Source organism: Aedes aegypti, chromosome 3, assembly GCF_002204515.2.
Source record: "Aedes aegypti strain LVP_AGWG chromosome 3, AaegL5.0 Primary Assembly, whole genome shotgun sequence".
Taxonomy (NCBI): domain Eukaryota; kingdom Metazoa; phylum Arthropoda; class Insecta; order Diptera; family Culicidae; genus Aedes; species Aedes aegypti.
Genome location: NC_035109.1, coordinates 371,380,369 through 371,398,915, shown reverse-complemented (window position 1 = coordinate 371,398,915; position 18,547 = coordinate 371,380,369). Strand labels below are relative to the sequence as shown.

The following is an 18,547-nucleotide window of genomic DNA, read 5'->3' as shown; positions in this document are numbered from 1 at the left end:
TTTTTATAAATGCTTAGAATAATTCATCTTATACTGAAAAAAATAATCAATTCTGAAATAAATCCATTTTATCCACGCAGTCGAAAATGAGCACAAATGAAGCATCTTGTTTGTTCGTTACCTAAAACAATCAAAACAAGGATGCCACTGACAGCTAAGAACCATATATGTATTGGTAAAAAGAGTGCATTACCTGCTACACCCATCTCGATCAGGGTGTAGGATTTTCTGCACCGGTGGCGATCGAGTGTAAAAACGGTGTGCTACCTGCGGAATAAAAGAACGGTCTGGGTGCAACTTTTGCTACACCGGTGGGAAAACGGTGCAGGCGGTGCAAATAAAGAAAAACGACATTACTTTTCTCCACATCAAAGTAATCGTTATGTATTCGAGTTTGTTTTGATCTGAAGATTGAAAAACACACACACAACTAGTTACTAGGTAGTTGAACGGGAGTTTTCACGGTGATTTTATCACTATAAATAAACTCAACGGTAAGTAAGTAATACTTTTGTTATTGGTTTATTTAGCAGTTCATTAATATTTGCTCCATATTCTACACCCATTTTACAGGACGTGATCTGATAATGCAACAAAATTGTATTGAACATACAAATTGTGCCTGTATTCTATCAAGTTTGATCAAAATGTGCACTCGAGTGCATACATTTATTTCAACTGATTTGAGTATAAGTTAATTTTTGAGATATTTTTTCTTTCATTTCACTGTAACATTTTTATTAAAGAATATCGAAAGAGTTATGCTTCATAATAATAATCATTATGGAAGTGTGCATTTATTATTATAATGCATAAATTTACAAAAGAATCATGACTTCTGTTTTTAAAATCATAGACGAAAGATCAGGTTTACTTAAAATATATTTATTTTTTTTTTTTATTTCTTCTGGAAAAACTTCCTGCTTCATTTAACATTTCTACTTCAGTGCATTCTAAGCCTACGCCACAACATATTTCTTCTGTCTATTTTCACGTCCATCAAACACAGCTGTATTTTTGTTTGCGCTTTTTGTTTTTATTTACCAAAAGCGCGTCGATCTCGAATTTTTGTATTATTTTACTCTTACGTTTTTATCCTAAATATTCTGTTATTTAATCCATGATGACTAATCCCGAACAATTCATCGTCTACAGTTACACCGTTGGCGATCAAATTTACCAGCTAAAGCCGACCAACGACCCACCAAATGTACAGGAAATCACATTGGCTCCGAGTATAGCACCGGCGAACATCATCCAGCTTATTCCAGGTGAGTTGATGGAAATACAATCACCCCACCGTTATGGATCAACTAAGGGTAATTTTTCAGAATAAAATATGATTAAAAATCATGGTGACGCTGTACAAAACAAAATTTTCTCCCAGGAACTGCAGAATATAGGGAAAGTGTACCAGCTATGGCCATAGTGGTTCCCTATTTGGCCATATGTGAAATTTCGATGACTTTCACATTTTTAATCTTTTTGAATGTTTTACCATTAAAATATATCAATATATACAATATATATATATTGTATCTTACTAATAAAACACACAAAATTTTTCAAAATGTGGAGACATTCAAGTTATCACGTATGGTGAAATAGAGAACCACTATGGCCATAACTGGTACACCTACCCTAGTTGTTTTCGGGATTATACCTCAAAATTATTTACAAAAAGGTGTCGATTTCTTTCGATTTTTCAAATGTTGTCCATCTCGCAGTTGTGGATCAGTGGGAGAGGAATCAGAACACTATAACAACAATTTATCTGCGAGGTAAACGAATGGTGTGTTAGTCAAAGCATACGTTTTAGCGTTTCTTCCGGAATCGTCTTATCGTTAATTTATAACTGTGGTATGGTTTTTACTGCCTCATAGATATGATTCAATGCATATGGTTGACATTTTATTGCCCACGGACGGAAAAAATGTGCTTGCGTAGGTAAAATGTGTTCTGCGTGATTTCAACTCTATGTGATGAGATATTCTCCATTTAATTCAACTCTGATCCATATCTGTGTGCTGTCTCAAAATTCAAACCTTGCACTTTTGAATGAAAGTTTGAGAATGCCTCGATCGGTTCACGGGAAGTGTTTGGAAAAAGTTGACCAATTGAATGCCGTAAATCGTCGAAACTTTCTATATTCATTTAATTACTAGCTTACCCAACTTGGATAGCCATTTATCAACGTAATTGGAAAGCGTAAAGCTATGTATTACCTATCAAAGGGTGCTGATGTATATATTCAATTCAAGCTATTGCTCTGAATGTTTTCGTTCTGGCATTTTTCTTGACTTTCCTGAGCATTAAGGCCCAAGTAAAAATTGTGCAAAAGTCAAAACTGAAAAAGCTGTTTTCTCCTTTTAAACCAACAAATCAAAGAAAATTAAAACACACAGCTGTATTATTTGGCAAATAAAAAAGCTGTGTGTTATTTTTTTCTTTGATTTGTCGGTTTGAAGGGAGAAAGCTGCTTTTTCAGTTTTGACTTTTGCACCATTTTTCTTGCGCCTTAATTATCGCTCGTGAAGCCCTCTCATCATAAATTCATGTACTAAGGACTTTTAAATCGCCGAAATGTATGCTTTAACTATAATGCAATGAACATGCTGTTGCAGTGTTTTTTCCTCAAATCTTAACAGCTGTTTCAGTGTTTATGTAAAAAATACTATTGTAATGTTTCTACTGAAACATTTCAAAGCACTTTTGACCCAGACAGACAACCCTGGGATTTGATATTATATGATGATGATGAATCTTTTTCGAAACTGAAATAGCAGTTTCTTAAAAGATTCGAATCTCACTGAGTTCTAATATTATCGTTTCAATTGGATGCATATTTCAGCAAACACACTTGCTCAGCACAACCCTTCAACAATCCGCATTGTAGAAAACATTCAAATCCATCCACCCACGACAGCGATTGATCCATCATTGGCAACGGATCCCCCTGAAGAGTCCGTAATTTTAGATTCGAATGAGAATAAGACTGACTCCACCGCAATCGTTGTTCAAGATGAGCCGCAATCATTTTCCACCGAAGAATCTCAAAAAGTGGTTGTGGTACACATGGAACCATCGCAAAATCAAAACTCCACCGCGAAGAAAAAATCTGGCAAGCCACCAACAAAAAAGGCTCTGGATAAGTTGAAATCCATGCAGAAGATGAAACCATCTGCGCCAGAAGTTCCCGCCAAAGTGAAACTGAAGTCGGATGGAGCTAAACGCAAGAAAAAAGATTTCATCTACGAATGCGATGTTTGCGACAGTCGCTTCCTGTCGGCGATGTCGTTGAAACTACACAAATCTGGCCACCGATACGGAGCGCCAGAGGAGAAGAAATCATGGATCTGCCGATTCTGTGGACGACACTTTTCCCACCAGCAAACGCTAGGAGACCATGAGAAGATACACATCGATGAGGTGCGGTACAACTGCGAAGCGTGTGGAGCCAAGTATCATTCAAAGAGTGGGCTGAGGAACCACCTGGCGAAGAATGAGGCATGCGACGAGAACTTCCGCGAAAGGAAGCTTCTGAGGAAAAAAGAAGAAGAGGACGAGAAGACGCATGAATGCAATGTATGCGGCAAGAAGTACCGACACAGGAAGTCAATGGTGGAGCACAGGAGTCTGCACTACAAGAGCAAACAGAACAAGTGCGATCGCTGTGGGGCGATGTTCGAAACAACTGGAGGATGGAGGAAACATATTGCTAGTGGGAGATGTGAGTTCTCCAAGTGCAAGTTTAAGGGCGATGGAGTCGAGGAGGGTGGAGTGTTTATTCCAGAGGAAAGGAAGAAGTTTTTGGAGCAGGTTGAGAAAGTTAAACAGAAGAAGCAAGGCGAGACGGGGAAGCGAAGAGAAAGTTCAGATTCAAGTACGGATGAAGGCGAGCAAGGGAGCTACTCAGACAACGTAGAAGAACAGCAGAAGCTTGAATCGGCGGAAATGCCGTTGATTGTTGAGGATGATGAAAACATTGAAGATCATTCCGAAATAAGAGATGAAATGCTTCAAGAAACACCTATCTTAGGGTCTCCAGAAATCAAGGAAGAACAGCTAAGTGATTATGAGGAAACCAATTCATACACTGAAATTAAAACTCCTGATGTTGATTTCGACGCTAACTCATTGAATGAAAAGCATCTTGAAGATACTCAACACGAAGCCAAAGAACCTAGTTCCCGGAAGCCACGCAAACCAAAAATCCACCAATGTCCTACTTGCAGCAAAATATTCGCTCGCAGTTTTGTTCTCAAAAATCACCTTCGAACGCATACCGGAGAGCGTCCCTTTCTGTGCGACACCTGTTCCAAATCCTTCGGCGATTCTGCTTCCCTGAAAGCTCACCTCGTTATTCACACCGGTGAGAAGCCTTTTTCCTGTTCGGAATGCCCAGCAAGATTCGCGCGCAAAAGTGGCCTTCGCAATCACATCACCATGCACTTCAATCTCCCCTGTGACCAATGCGATCAGAAGTTCCCTTCCCGGAAAACTCTCATGCGGCACAAGATCAAACACCAAGGCATTCGGCCCTTTCTGTGCGAGATCTGTTCCAAGGACTTCCGCACTAAAGCCGACATGCAGGCTCACATGCGGATCCACACTAACGAGAAGCGCTACACTTGCAACATCTGCTCTGCTCGCTTCAACTGCCCATCCACACTTAGACGACATCGCAATGTCCACGCCCCACCGGAAACCCGTCCAGTCTGCTCAACCTGTGGCAGTTCCTTTTCATCGCAGCAAGCCCTCCGGAAGCACGAAAACATCCACAAGAATCTCAAGCCCTTCCATTGTGAAGTTTGCGCCAAGAGCTTCCGGGTGAAGGACCACCTCAAAATTCACCAAAGATCTCACTCCGGAGAGAAGCCGTATTCTTGCGAACTCTGCCAGAAGCGATTCATCACCAATGGGGATCTGAAGGTGCACATGCGAAGGCACACCGGTGAGAAGCCGTTCAGTTGCGACGAGTGCGGGGAGGCATTCGTGGTGACGGCGAGGTTGTACAGGCACATGCAACAGATCGGACATAAGAGTAGTAAACCGCAGGCGATTATCGTGTCGGATATTACTAGGGCCACGTGACATCTTGGTGAGTTTCTACGAGCGCAGCAGATTGTGTAAATAGTAGACATTTTCAAAAAATCCTTCAATGGTAGTTTTGTTTTCTGAAACATACCGAACGCTCCGTTTCCGTTGAAAAATATTGCAAAAATCGTGATCGATACCTACTTGATGAAATATAGAGCTTTTATCTTAAGGCGATAATAGTTATTTATGCAACAAGGTGCAAAATCGAGTTTCGCAACGAGTTGCATTCAATTTTTGGGTTTAAATATGTATTTCAAGTGAAAACGGGTAGACGTCCATGTCCATGGCAGAGACGTTCATTTCTCTCGATCAAGTGGGCTGTGATGTGTTATGAGTTCAAGCTCCCGTCTAGACAAGTCCAGTTATCATAAGTCATTAAGAATTTCTACAAGATGAATGACTTCGATTCGGACTCGGACTGCCCAATGGGTGTGAAGGCAGCAGCAGAATCAGCCTATGGCTGGCTTACTCCCGGAAAAATCCAAATCGTTATATGAAAGCTCTTTCAAGAAATTCGACGAATGGCACAAGAAGAATAAAGTCCAGACGGTTGATGAGAAGTGCCTTCTGGCATAGTTTTCTCAAGAGCTTGCAAGTATGAAACCCTCAACGAAATCCACAATCGACCACGATCGGTTTGAAGATGGGCATCAATATAGCTGGCTTTATGAATTTGATTTCGTTTTTGACACGAAAAAGTCAAAAGTTTTAACCAAGGACCAGATGTTTGACTGATGCCGACAACAACGTGCACTTAGTAACAAAGGTATGTTTAATGAAAACCAAACGAGCATTAGTAACAAATTCCGATCATCCCTTACCCTCAGCAGCACATCGACACCATCAACACCAAACCCAGTGCAATTCAACCATTTGACAAACTGTACTACAGTCGAAGCTTGTTATAACGACTTCGCAAGAGATCGTCGTAATAAGGTAAAGTCGTTATAGAGAATGGTTATAATATTAAAATATTTTACATGGGCTCGCTATAGCGACTTTTTTCGCGCTTTAAAAGTTGTCGTTATAACGAGCTTCCACTGCACTATGGTCCAGGAATCAGTTTTACGCGGAAAGATGCATTTTGAGCTTTGAAATGAAACATTATAGACAAAAACGGTCTTCTGCAAAGTTGTTTGTATTAGTTGAGCCCTTTGTTTGGTTTTATTGAAAATTAGGGTGGACCACATTTTCATAGAAATTCTGTAACTTACTTTCTTATTTGTAGAAATTATATTATACATGCTTCAGCAAAGTTGTAGACCATTCAATTTCAAGCAACTTTGCCAAAATAAGTTTTTATGTATCTCTTAAGTTGATCGATTTAGAGCTTTTTTCCTACGGTGACATAGGGTGGTCGGAACAAAACTGGTTTTCTGGCTCTAGAGTTTTCAATTCAAATTTCTCATCAAAGTAGTCCGTGAAACACTTTTAGAGCTTTTTTTTTTTTTTTTTTAAGTTGGTTAATTTATTGAGTAAAATTATTGTCATATTACATCACATAATAAACTAAATTCCACATTGTATATCAAATTCAAGAGCATCAATGTCGACAACATCATTGCAAAGATTTATAAAGGTGATAGGAAAGGGAAAACAAATTCAAGATTTTAATTCTGTTGTTTCTGTTGATTCCAATCAGGGTCGGTCGCAGCAAGTCCACAAATGAAAACCTCCTCCATCCGCCTGCAATCGTTGAGATTCTTCTTTGCACCAGTGCCCATGCCTCCGTGACTCGTTGGCACTCGCTGTATTTGTGAATAACCGTCTCTACTCGAGCCCCACAGTGCACGCAGTTTTCTCCGTCAGTCCGTCCAAGTATGTTCATTAGTCTTCTCGTTTCTATTTTCTCGTTGACGATCATGAACAGCTCACTTCTTGTCTTTGTTGAAAACTTGGAGTCATTGATGTTTCGCCATATCCTTTTCCAATCGTGCCTAGGATTGTTCTTTTCTACTTTTGGAGGTTCGGTTGCTTGGAGATAAAACTGGAGAATGCTACCAGCGCAAGGATTTTGTTGGATATTCTGGGGGATGTATCCTAGTTGATGATGCAGTAGCCTCAAGCACTGGAGATCAGCTGGAATGGTTACAGGGGTCGTGTTGTTTCCATCAATGAACGATTTGTAGAACGGCATGCAATTCAACTCCTGCAAGTGTCTATTCACTAAGAGGGCTTTACATTTGATAGCTGGCAGTTGTAGTTTGAGTCCTCCTTCTTCTCGATTCCGAGCCAACTGCTGCATAGGGACACGAGCTGGAACTCTGCTCCATAGAAATGTCCCCATTGTGGCCGTAATCTTAGCAGTATGTACGCTGTATGGTGGCAATATTGAGGCTAAGTACCAAATCTTCGAAGTGATGAAAGTATTCAACACTAAAACCTTTTGGTTTAAATTAAGGCAACGAAGTGAGTGCAACCACGTTAGCCGAGCAAAATTGTTTATAACTGCATCCCAGTTCAGTTTGATCATGACGCGTATTGAATTTGCAAAGATCACTCCAAGTATTTTGATTTTTACTTCGGTGTTTAGCCATGGAACGACCAATGTCCCTTGATCAATGAAGCCCACATCAATTGAAGTTGTTTTCATCATGTTCAGCTTTGCCCCAGCTGCACGTTCGAAGCAGAGGAATAGGCTTCTCATTCGCTCAATTTTCTGTGTCGATGTCACTATCACAGTGATGTCATCAGCATAGGCCACTATTAGATCCGTATCGCAGACGAGTTCTAGTTGTCGCAACAGTGGATGCAAGTAGATCACGAATAAACACATCGATAACGGATCTCCTTGTCTAACTGATCGTTGTATAGGAAAAGTTTGTGATAGTCTCCCGTTGATCAGTATTCGAGACGAAGAACGTTCTGCAATAGCGTTTAGTAGTGTTATCATCTGCCTATTTAGACCAAGAGAAGTCATCGTGCGTGATAGGAATCTCCGAGAGACACGATCAAAAGCTTGCTCCAAATCAAATGAGATGAGTTTCCCAGGCTGTTTACGGCGAATCAGGTGAGCGATTCTATCTTTGATAGCGAGAGTCGCTTGAAAAATGTTTTTGTCGGAGTTACCGCATTTCTGAGAATCATTGAGAACTCGATGTACTCGTAAGACGGCCTCCAATCTCAATTTGAGTATTCGCGAGAGGATTTTATAATCGACATTTAGTAGTGATATTGGTCGATATGAATGCATATCGGTCCCAGCTCCTTTTTTCTTCACTAGTACTATTACACCGTCCACGAACTCTGTTGGGAAGTCTCCAGCAAGAGCTTCGTTTAGTACCAAATTCATCTCTCGGTGTATCACCTCGAAGGATCGCAAATAGAACTCACGTGGAATACCATCAGGTCCTGGAGATTTGTTTGCTGCGCTTGTCTTAATTGCTGCAAAAATTTCGGCTGTGTTGATTTCATTCATGATGGCATCGTTTGCTGCGTCGTCGTTCGGTATTGCCTGGTCACTCACAAATTCCTCTTCCGCTAACACATCTGTTTGTTCGGCAGTGTACAGGGTTTGGAAGTATGCTACTACGTGGTTCTCAATCTCTTCTTGGCCTTCGATTACGTTGCCTTGATCATCGCTCAGTCGGGCTATCGTTGTTTTTTTCCTTCTCCTCTCTCCTAGGTGAAACGACGAGAATGTTTCCCCTGGCAGAAAGTTTTCGTTTGACCGGACGAATGTCTGGGTAAAATTTCGCTGGAGTGTTAGTAATTTGCCCTTGATTCTATTAATATCCATCAGCATGCAACGGTTTCCCTGGAGCCCTTCATATGCTTGTTGCAGCTGAGCGTACAGACGTTGATGTTCTAGGTGAAATGCATCATATACTGACTTAGATTTCCAACGGTAGAAACTTTTGATTTTTGGCTTTGCATAGAATAGCCACCACTGTAGCCAGGAGCGATAGTTCCTCCGTTGTCGTGTCCAGTATTGCCAGCGGACTTGGAACTCGTCGATATTTTCTGCTGTTAGGAGGTGTGCGCGGAGCGTCCAGAACCCTCTGCCTGGTGCTCTACCTAGTGATGGTAGACAAATTCGGGCAGATACAGCTTTATGGTCGGAGAAAGCGCAACAGTGTGTGTCCACTGTTCGTAGATGGCTTACGAGATCCGACGATACATATATGCGATCAAGCCTGGATGCTGAGTGATGCGTTATGTATGTATGCCCTGGGAGCCGAGACTTAAGCTTTACCCAGACATCGCACAGTTGCAGTTGTGTTACTGTTGCTTGTAAGGAAGGACTAGAGTTGGTACTAGTACCATCGCACTGCCGGAGTATACAATTGAAATCACCGGCGAGGATCACGTGTGGTGTGTTATGGCGCAGATAGTAGGACAGTGTATCGTTGAAGAACCTCTCTCGATCATTACGCATTTGGCTACCTGAGTGAGCGTAGACGCAACAGAGCGTAACGTTGTTTACTCTTGCTGTTATTAAACGACCGTCTAAGCTTTTCTCGACATGTGTGTAATGAATATAATCTCGGAGAGCGATTGCCGTGCCTCGACGCATATTATCAACGATGCAAATAACGTTGAAACCTGGAATTTGCAGGTTTTCGTTCTCGACCTCTTGTAAGAACACAATACTTGTTTTTAATTATGAATCGTGGTTTACGGCTAACCAGCCGAGTGGAAGTTTAACAACTACCGAAAAGCTAAACATTACATATAATTTGCAATTGGATTAGATGGACAAATTGATGTGAAGATTTGCGAAAAAGTTACACGTCTTCTCAGTGAGAATCGAACTCACGACTCCCCGATCTCTAGTTGGGGCGCGTTAACCACTACGCCATGAGAGGACTCATGAACGCAGAAGTTAACCTGAATTCGATTTCAGCTCAATAATCACGTGGTCCTCTTTCGCAAAGTGCACCTCTTTCGGAAGAATTAGATGCCCATCCAAACACAACGCTTTTCTATATATATATCCAATGCCTAGCCCGAGAGCGCATTATTTTTAGGTAGTGAAATGCCACACAACACTCTCCACCGACGTGGTGGCTGAGATTTCTATTGTGTAGGCTTCCAATGGGTCGCGACGTTCTCAAACGACCGGTTACGGAACATGAGTCCGTTGCTCGATAAATACTTGTTTTTAATTATGAATCGTGGTTTACGGCTAACCAGCCGAGTGGAAGTTTAACAACTACCGAAAAGCTAAACATTACATATAATTTGCAATTGGATTAGATGGACAAATTGATGTGAAGATTTGCGAAAAAGTTACACGTCTTCTCAGTGAGAATCGAACTCACGACTCCCCGATCTCTAGTTGGGGCGCGTTAACCACTACGCCATGAGAGGACTCATGAACGCAGAAGTTAACCTGAATTCGATTTCAATTCAATTTGTCCATCTAATCCAATTGCAAATTATATGTAATGTTTAGCTTTTCGGTAGTTGTTAAGAACACAATGTCAAGCTCCAGTGTTCGGATAAAAGTACGTAGTGATTCCAGATTAGTCGCGTTTGTTATAGTGTTTATATTAACTGTGGCAATATTGTAGCTTAAGAAATCCATTACAAATCAGTATTATCTCCCAGTGCTTCGAATCCAGCATAGTGTTTTTGTTTTTTACCTGGAGGCCGCCCCTGAGAGCGCCTGCTGCTGGAGGACGTGGTTGAGTCATCGGTATCGTCATCATTTCCTTTGGAGTTCTTCAAACCCCTATCTCCGCTGATGTTCGGTAGTCGTGGTACTTTGAATGTTTTCGTTGGAGCCGCCATGGAATGCGGATTGCTTGTTGTGGTGAAGTCCAATGCGGCAGCCGTGGGCATCGGAAAATTGTTTGTAGGCATGGTTGAGGTTAGTGGTATCTTTAGATTTGGACACTGCACTACGTAACAACATAGGGGATCCTACAGGTGTAGGTTTTTTGGTGTTGATGCTACTCGTAGCCTTTGTTTTTGTTACATTGGCATACGTGGGTCTTGCTGCTGGGTCAACAGCTAATTTCTGCATTAGCAGCTTCTTATTCTGTACGCAAGATGTCCCATTATGGACGTACTCTCCACAATGGCGACATGTATGACGCTGCCCATAATAAGCAACATATGTGCTGTCTCCATCGATTGTTATGTATGACGGGATATTCCGGGTGACCATCATTTTTACAATCCAGACCCCGGTTTCAATACCACCGAACGCGTATTTGTCGTCCCATATTTCGGGCTCGGCTGAGATGATATCTCCATATGCAGAAAGATACTCAGAGATCTGCTCACGAGAAGTACCTTCGGTGAGATCGTAGAGCCTCACTGCTACAGCTCCATCTTCCATCTGTAGTCGTAAAGTGTACCGCTGTCCATCAACTTCGATTGCGTGTTTGCTGTCGTGTTCGACAACGATTTTCTGGGCAAGCTCCAGATTGTTCACTTTGACAAACGCGCAGCCGGTGGATCTGCTGCATTGTATGCGTTGTACATCATTTCGCGTCAGCCCAAGCTGAGTTCCGATGAAAGCGTGTAGTTCCTCATATGAGGGTTTTTTGGGTACCGCCGAGTAATCAATACAAAATGTATTTTCACGGCGTTTCATCGCGATTAATCGCCCGGAGCAATCGTGGCCGCTAATACGATTGACACCACGTGCCCACGGCACGACAGTTGCGGAGAACTTTAACGAAAAACTCGCAGAAATCGGTTACAAACCGCGCGGATAGTACAAACCGTCTGCTTGGCTCAAAAGATGAGCATAAACTATCTGGCTCTAGAGTTTTCAATTCAAATTTCTCATCAAAGTAGTCCGTGAAACACTTTTAGAGCTTTGAAAAATGCGTAATTTGATGAGTGAAGAAATTCGCTATCTCCTTCCGTTTAGGAGTTATTGTTGTTTTTCTCTCAAAAACATGCCTACTTTGATTGTGAATATCTCTGATTGGGGCAAATATAAAAAATATCTTTTGACGGCGTTCAAAAGACAAAATCAAACTGTATATTATATCAAAATATTACAGATGTGTTATTTTTGTAACTCTAATAAAACGTCTTGAAAATCAAATATTTTCATCACAAAAACTTCAATAACTTTTGAACTAAAATAGATACAGTGAAACCTCCATGAGTCGATATTGAAGGGACCATCGACTCATGGAAATATCGAGTCATGGAACAGCAATCCTTTGGAAAGCTGCTTCTAGGGACCATCATAGTAACCATGAAATTTTGATTTTAGTATGGTTCCATGAGTCGATATCGAGTCATGGAACATCGACTCATGGAGGTATCACTGTATCAACAATCTTTTTGCATGAAAATTTGCGTTTCGTTAAGTTCTTAAAGTAGTTCATAGACGACTTTGACGAGAAAATGATATAAAAAACTAGAGTTGAAAAACTTATTTTTGTTGGACCAACCTTCACATTTTGAGCTACAGAAAAACTTTTTTTTGGCAAGGTGATCAAAACTTCAAGTTCTACCGCTTTGCCAAAGAGCATATACCAGTATTTTTGCAAATAAAAAAGTTGATTATATGATATGTGTGATATTGTGGACCACCCTAGTTTCAAACGACACAGTATAAAAGCTAACATTTTTAGAAACAATTTTGTAGAAGATCATTTTTGTCTAAAATTTCATTTTCATGCTTAAAATGCAAAATAATAAAGAAATACATACAATGAAAATCTTCAAAATAGTTTTAAGGCCCTATGTTTTTTTTATTTCAGATTTCTCGTCAAAGCGGTCTATGAACGATTTTAAGAACTTAACAAAACGCAAATTCTCATGCAAAAATATTGATGATATCTATTTTAGTTCAAAAGTGATTAAAGTTTTTCTGCTTAAAATCCTTCGTTTTTCAAGGCATTTTATTAGAGTTACAAAAATAACACATCTGTAATTTTTTGATATAATATACAATTTGATTTTGTCTTTTGAATGCCGTCAAAAGATATTTTTTATGTTTGCCCCAATCAGAGATATTCACAATCAAAGTAGGCATGTTTTTGAGAGAAAAACAACAATAACTCCTAAACGGAAGGAGATAGCGAGTTACGCATTTTTCAAAGCTCTAAAAGTGTTTCACAGACTACTTTGATGAGAAATTTGAATTGAAAACTCTAGAGCCAGAAAACCAGTTTTGTTCGGACCACCCTATGTCACCGTAGGAAAAAAGCTCTAAATCGGTCAACTTAAGAGATACATAAAAACTTATTTTGGCAAAGTTGCTTGAAATTGAATGGTCTACAACTTTGCTGAAGCATGTATAATATAATTTCTACAAATAAGAAAGTTAGTTACAGAATTTCTATGAAAATGAGGTCCACCCTTATTTTCAATAACACCAAACAAAGGGCTTAACTAATACAAACAACTTTGTAGAAGACCGTTTTTGTCTAATGTTTCATTCTAAAGCTCAAAATGCATCTTTCCGCGTAAAACTGATTCCTGGACCACTGTGCACTGTATAAACTTTTTCCAAAATAAGTAAAGTCGACTCTCCACAACTCGATATTCTATAACTCGATATACTCTATAACTCGATGGATTTTTCGGTCCCTTCAAATTTCCATACATTGTGCTCTCCATAAGTCGATATTTCTATAACTCGACATCTCCACTAGTCGATGTCACGTGAGAGGTAAATGTTTCTCCATAACTCGATATCCATTTCAAAATCCTTTTTATTCGAGGAAACCTGGACTAGTTCTTGTTTGGAGGTGAATAAATACTTGGAAGTTGTAATAAAAGTTGGAAAACATGGAAATAAATAAAAATATTGTCAGTGAAAATAACGTGATTTTTCGAGCATTCCGAAAAAAGGCTTCAAATAATAGTTTGTAAAATACTATCAACAAAATAATATTACTTGTTTTTAATTATGCATCGTGGTTTACGGCTAACCAGCCGAGTAGAAGTTTAACAACTACCGAAAAGCTCAACATTACATATAATTTGCAATTGGATTAGATGGACAAATTGATGTGAAGATTTGCGAAAAAGTTACACGTCTTCTCAGTGAGAATCGAACTCACGACTCCCTGATCTCTAGTTTGGGCGCGTTACCACTACGCCATGAGAGGACACATGAACGCAGAAGTTTTTCGCAAAGTGCACCTCTTTCGGAAGAATTAGATGCCCATCCAAACACAACGCTTTTCATTTATATCCAATGCCTAGCCCGAGAGTGCATTATTTTTTAGGTAATGAAATAGCACACTTCACTAGCCAGCAACTGTACTGGCTGAGGTTTCTATTGTGTGGGCTTCCAATGGGTCGCGACGTTCTCAAATGACTAGTTACGGAACATGAGTCCGTTGCTCGATAAAATAATATTGCTTTTTTACAGAAGTGATCATATAAGTATTGGAAGTACAGAAATTCGTTCCTTCGATTTTGGGATTTTTTGCGTTGGTGTGTTCTATAACTCGATAATTCTATAAGTCGATGGTCCCTTGAATATCGAGTTATAAAGAGTCGACTCTAGTTTTATGATATGACAAATATTACTTTATGAAAAGTCGATTACATAAACTGATAAAGATCAATGGGGTACTGATTTTGTCGAAATTTTTTTGACAATTTTTAAATAGACCATTTCCGTCAGGCCTAACACCCCTGTCTTATATTTTTCTTCGAAAGATTATGATTTGTTACTAACATATTTGTTGGTATTTTTTCTTTTGTAGTATTCTTCAATTTTTTATGATTTTTCAAAATTTAGTAATTTCACCACTTTTTGAGACATGGTTACTCTAACGGTAGTGAAATTGTTGTTCACCACGTTCACCACTGCACAAAAAATCCGAAAACTGATAACCCTATGCTCAGCTGTTATTTACGTTTAAAATGTCAAAAAGTGAAAAATGATAAATGATCAAAACAATGTTACTCGCGGGTCAGAGGGACCCGTTTGTATCTCTGTATGCCGGCAAGCTAGGGCCTGTGTCCTTTCTCTCTGAGTCGGCGTATTTTGGCTATTCAGGAGTTCTTTCCTTCGCAATTAATCTGAATGAAGTGGAAATTATCATTTAACCTTTTATTTCTCGACTTACATGTATGTGTGTCTGTATAGTGTGTCGTTGGGCCGGCCTTTTTGTGATGATGCTCTGCTCTCGATGGGGTCTGCCACATGAGGGGGGGTTACTTGTTGCTGGGAATGGAGACTAGGTGGATTCCGATCAAATCGGCAGGAAAGTCCTGCTGGGGTGGTTTTCCGCGACGCTTTGGATGGTTGGTCCCAATAGCATGCAGAGAGGGATTCAACGTGCAATTGCTTGGGGTTATCTGCCACAACCACCTGGTATATCCTCACAATCCGGCGATCTGTATCTATGGGTGTTCTCCAAAGGATCGAAGGATTAATCCGACCTCCAAAACCCACAGATTTCGCAAACTGGAGTCTCCGGATAATTCGGACCGTAGATAACCAATTCACTCTGGTACTTCACGTGGTCGTGGGTGAGAACTTGCACCCTTGGGTCCTGACTCGCTTGCAGTAGACTCTAAGTCAAAATTCCACTATATCACGGCTTTGATTTTATCGTAACGAAATAGATTCCGACTCGCTCAAGAGGTAAAGTGGAAAGAATCTTTGGCTTATCAAGCAATAGCTACCTCTCATTTACCCCAATTCAGCATGTTTGTCTCATTTTCTCTCCTAGGTCCCTTTAATTGTATGTGGCAGCCCGTTTTGCTGTTTAGCAGTGAGTACGAGGGGTATAGTGTTATGTAAGAGTGTTTTAACAAATTTTGTTCCCTAGATTCGTCTTTTTGAACTTTTCAGTGTGCATGATTTAAAGTTATTAATTTATTACAACTTTTCAATGTATTTTAAATTAATTTTAAACATTTATTTTACTATTACTATACTATTAAGTATTAAATTATAAGATAAACACCTATTTACACAGCAAACATGGGATTTAAGGTCTTGACGGTAACAATAAACAGTTTCGGTGACCCGATTTTTTTTTTTTTATCCCTGCCGTCGAGATTTTCTGGAGGCACAAATCCCTAACCATCACGTCGGAAAGTAATTTGATTCCAGTCCGTGCATTATTGGGTCCGATTTGAGTGATTCCAAGCAACAGCACCAAAATTTGGTAAATTTTTTAATTCATTTTTTTCTATTGAGCTGAAACTTTGCACAGTTTTCCAGTTATCGTCATTTTCCGATATCAAATCTTCAAGTTGAGTCACGACTAACTTTTCAAAAGGGTGTATGTGAAAATGGTTCAAAAATATTCAAAAAGCTGCACAGCAAAAACGGTTCGTTCGATTGTTAGACAACTAAAGAAACAAAGTTAGACAACTAAATAAAAATTCAAAAAAAAATACACACAGTAAAAAAAAATTTTTTTTTGCATTAAAAAACATAATTTTTGACACAAAAACTCAAATATCTCAAAACCCTATCGGAATACCAACGTATTTTTTTGAGGGAAAACGGTCCATTATATTAGCTATCTACCATAAAAATTTGGTGATGGTAAACCAATAAACAAAAAAGTTATGACATTTCAAACATGTCACAATTTTCACATTTAGTAGAAAAAAAAAATTTTTTTCGGTGTAAATTATTACGGGAACCGCAGTTTGTTGCTGATTTTATTGTTAAGGGCCTTGCGTGAATTAAACAAGTCGTTTTCATGTATTCATTAATATTATGTATATTATATGTATAAATATTATGTATATGTATAAATATTATATGTATATGTAAATATGTATAAATTAAAATGAATTAACAGATTACACGAAAATAAAATTTTATTTTACCAGGATATTTTTTTTTAGAGTATGATCGATGAGTTTCTAAATGTTATATATAAACTTTAAAAGTTTTGGATTTGGGTATGCGTTATGAGATCATGAAAACATTTTATTAATACTTATTTATTTATTTATTTTTATTCAATTTTTTTACAATATCGAACACTTTTGCATCATTATCAGTACAGTTCGAGTATAGTTTTGCTTTAATTTTATTTTCTGACAATGGAATGAAACAGTGAAATTTTTGGGTTCCTTGGATCGTTTTCGCGTTATTATATTGCTCGCTGAGCTCTGATGCCGTTAATTCGTACTCTTCAGTAGTAGTAAAACAAAATGATAATTTTGTTAAATCTTCTTCTTTTCTGCGATTCGCCCAATCAAATAGTTCTTTTGCAGTTTTAATTGGATGCTCACGTTCTTTGGCTAAACTTGCTCTTGTGGCCATGCGCTTTATGGTTCCTCCAATAGCATCACAAGGACCTTTGCCATGTGACGTAGCAAAGAAATGCCATTCTGCATCAATTCCGTACTTTGATTTAAATTGACATAGGCTCGGAAAATTCTTACGGTTTTTGTACTGCGATGCTGCTCCATCAGACATGAAATATATCTTTCTGATTTCTTTATCCTTATTAACGCGTAAAAATTTAATCATTTTGGCAATGAACAAATTTACAGATACTGAGTCGTGTCTTAAATCTTCGGAAATTACAATAAAACTAAAATGTTCAATTTGCGTACTTCCATTGAAATAAATAACGAATGGATGAATTGTAGCTTGTTGTACGTTCCAGTGATGGGACTGCACTTCATCTTGCAATACAAAGCTATAGTTTTCAGAAAAATCACAAATGACTAAAAATTCACCATCTTGTAATGTATTTTTCGTATTTTTTAAAAAGCGGGATTGCTCTGTTTTAATAAAGTCGTGAGGAATTAAACTTTCTAATTTCAAGCAAAAAAATGACACAAACTCATCTACAGGTTTTACAATAGTTTCTAGGTCACACCTATCCGTGGTCACCCATTGCTCAAATGATAACTGATCAATATAATTTTCTTCAAACTCAGCGAATAAAGTATTTTCCAATGATGAAGAATCTGGACAATCCGAACAAGATCGTAGATAGCAATTTGATGTTGTATTTTCACACAAAAGACTACCAGTTAACATTTTAATATCCTTTGATAAATTGATTCTTTTCAAACTATGTAAGATTAGGTTAATATTTTCGTGTGTTGTGCACACACAAACATTATGTGTTCCTGAATTGGATAGAAGCTTGCATTGCCTTGGACGAAGGCTTGCAAATGAGGAAAAACCTACCTTAATATTTTCGTTAATTTCCTTGAAGCGTGTAAACGCTTCTTTCAAAGTAGTCATCATTAATCGTTTTTGGATTGCTTGACGCTTTCCATCTTTTTTTACAGATACATAATCTTTTTGGCCAGGCATAGCTCTACTTACTTCATCGTCTTCAAAATATTGAATTATTTTTTCTTTTGTCTCATCTGTTAATGAAGTACTCGACCTAGCATTTTTGGTTGCAAGACAGTTATTTTTGAATTGTTTTGCCTCTTTTGCTGTATTTCTATTGGTTTTGAACTCATCAATGGCGTCTTGAATAGACCACGAGCTTGGCAGCATCGACAAAATCAATAATTTTTCTTTCCTTGTCGTGGCTAGATTCGAGAACCTTTCCTTCATATTCATAATTAC

The 18,547-nt window shown here is 38.9% G+C and overlaps 1 protein-coding gene across 1 annotated transcript; it reads left to right on the top strand.

The window, feature by feature from the left end:
* The first annotated feature begins 1,019 nt into the window (after positions 1–1,019).
* LOC5571250 (zinc finger protein 271) lies at positions 1,020–5,269 on the top strand. Its single transcript, XM_021851727.1, has 2 exons — positions 1,020–1,271; positions 2,852–5,269. The coding sequence occupies exons 1-2, from the start codon at positions 1,121–1,123 to the stop codon at positions 5,092–5,094; spliced, it is 2,394 nt and encodes a 797-aa protein (XP_021707419.1). The 5' UTR covers positions 1,020–1,120; the 3' UTR covers positions 5,095–5,269.
* Positions 5,270–18,547: the final 13,278 nt, after the last annotated feature.

Coding starts and splice junctions, on each gene's coding strand:
- LOC5571250 (XM_021851727.1), top strand. CDS start 1,121: ATGATGACTAATCCCGAACAATTCATCGTCTACAGTTACACCGTTGGC. Junction 1,272..2,851: donor CATCATCCAGCTTATTCCAG/GTGAGTTGATGG, acceptor TGCATATTTCAG/CAAACACACTTGCTCAGCAC.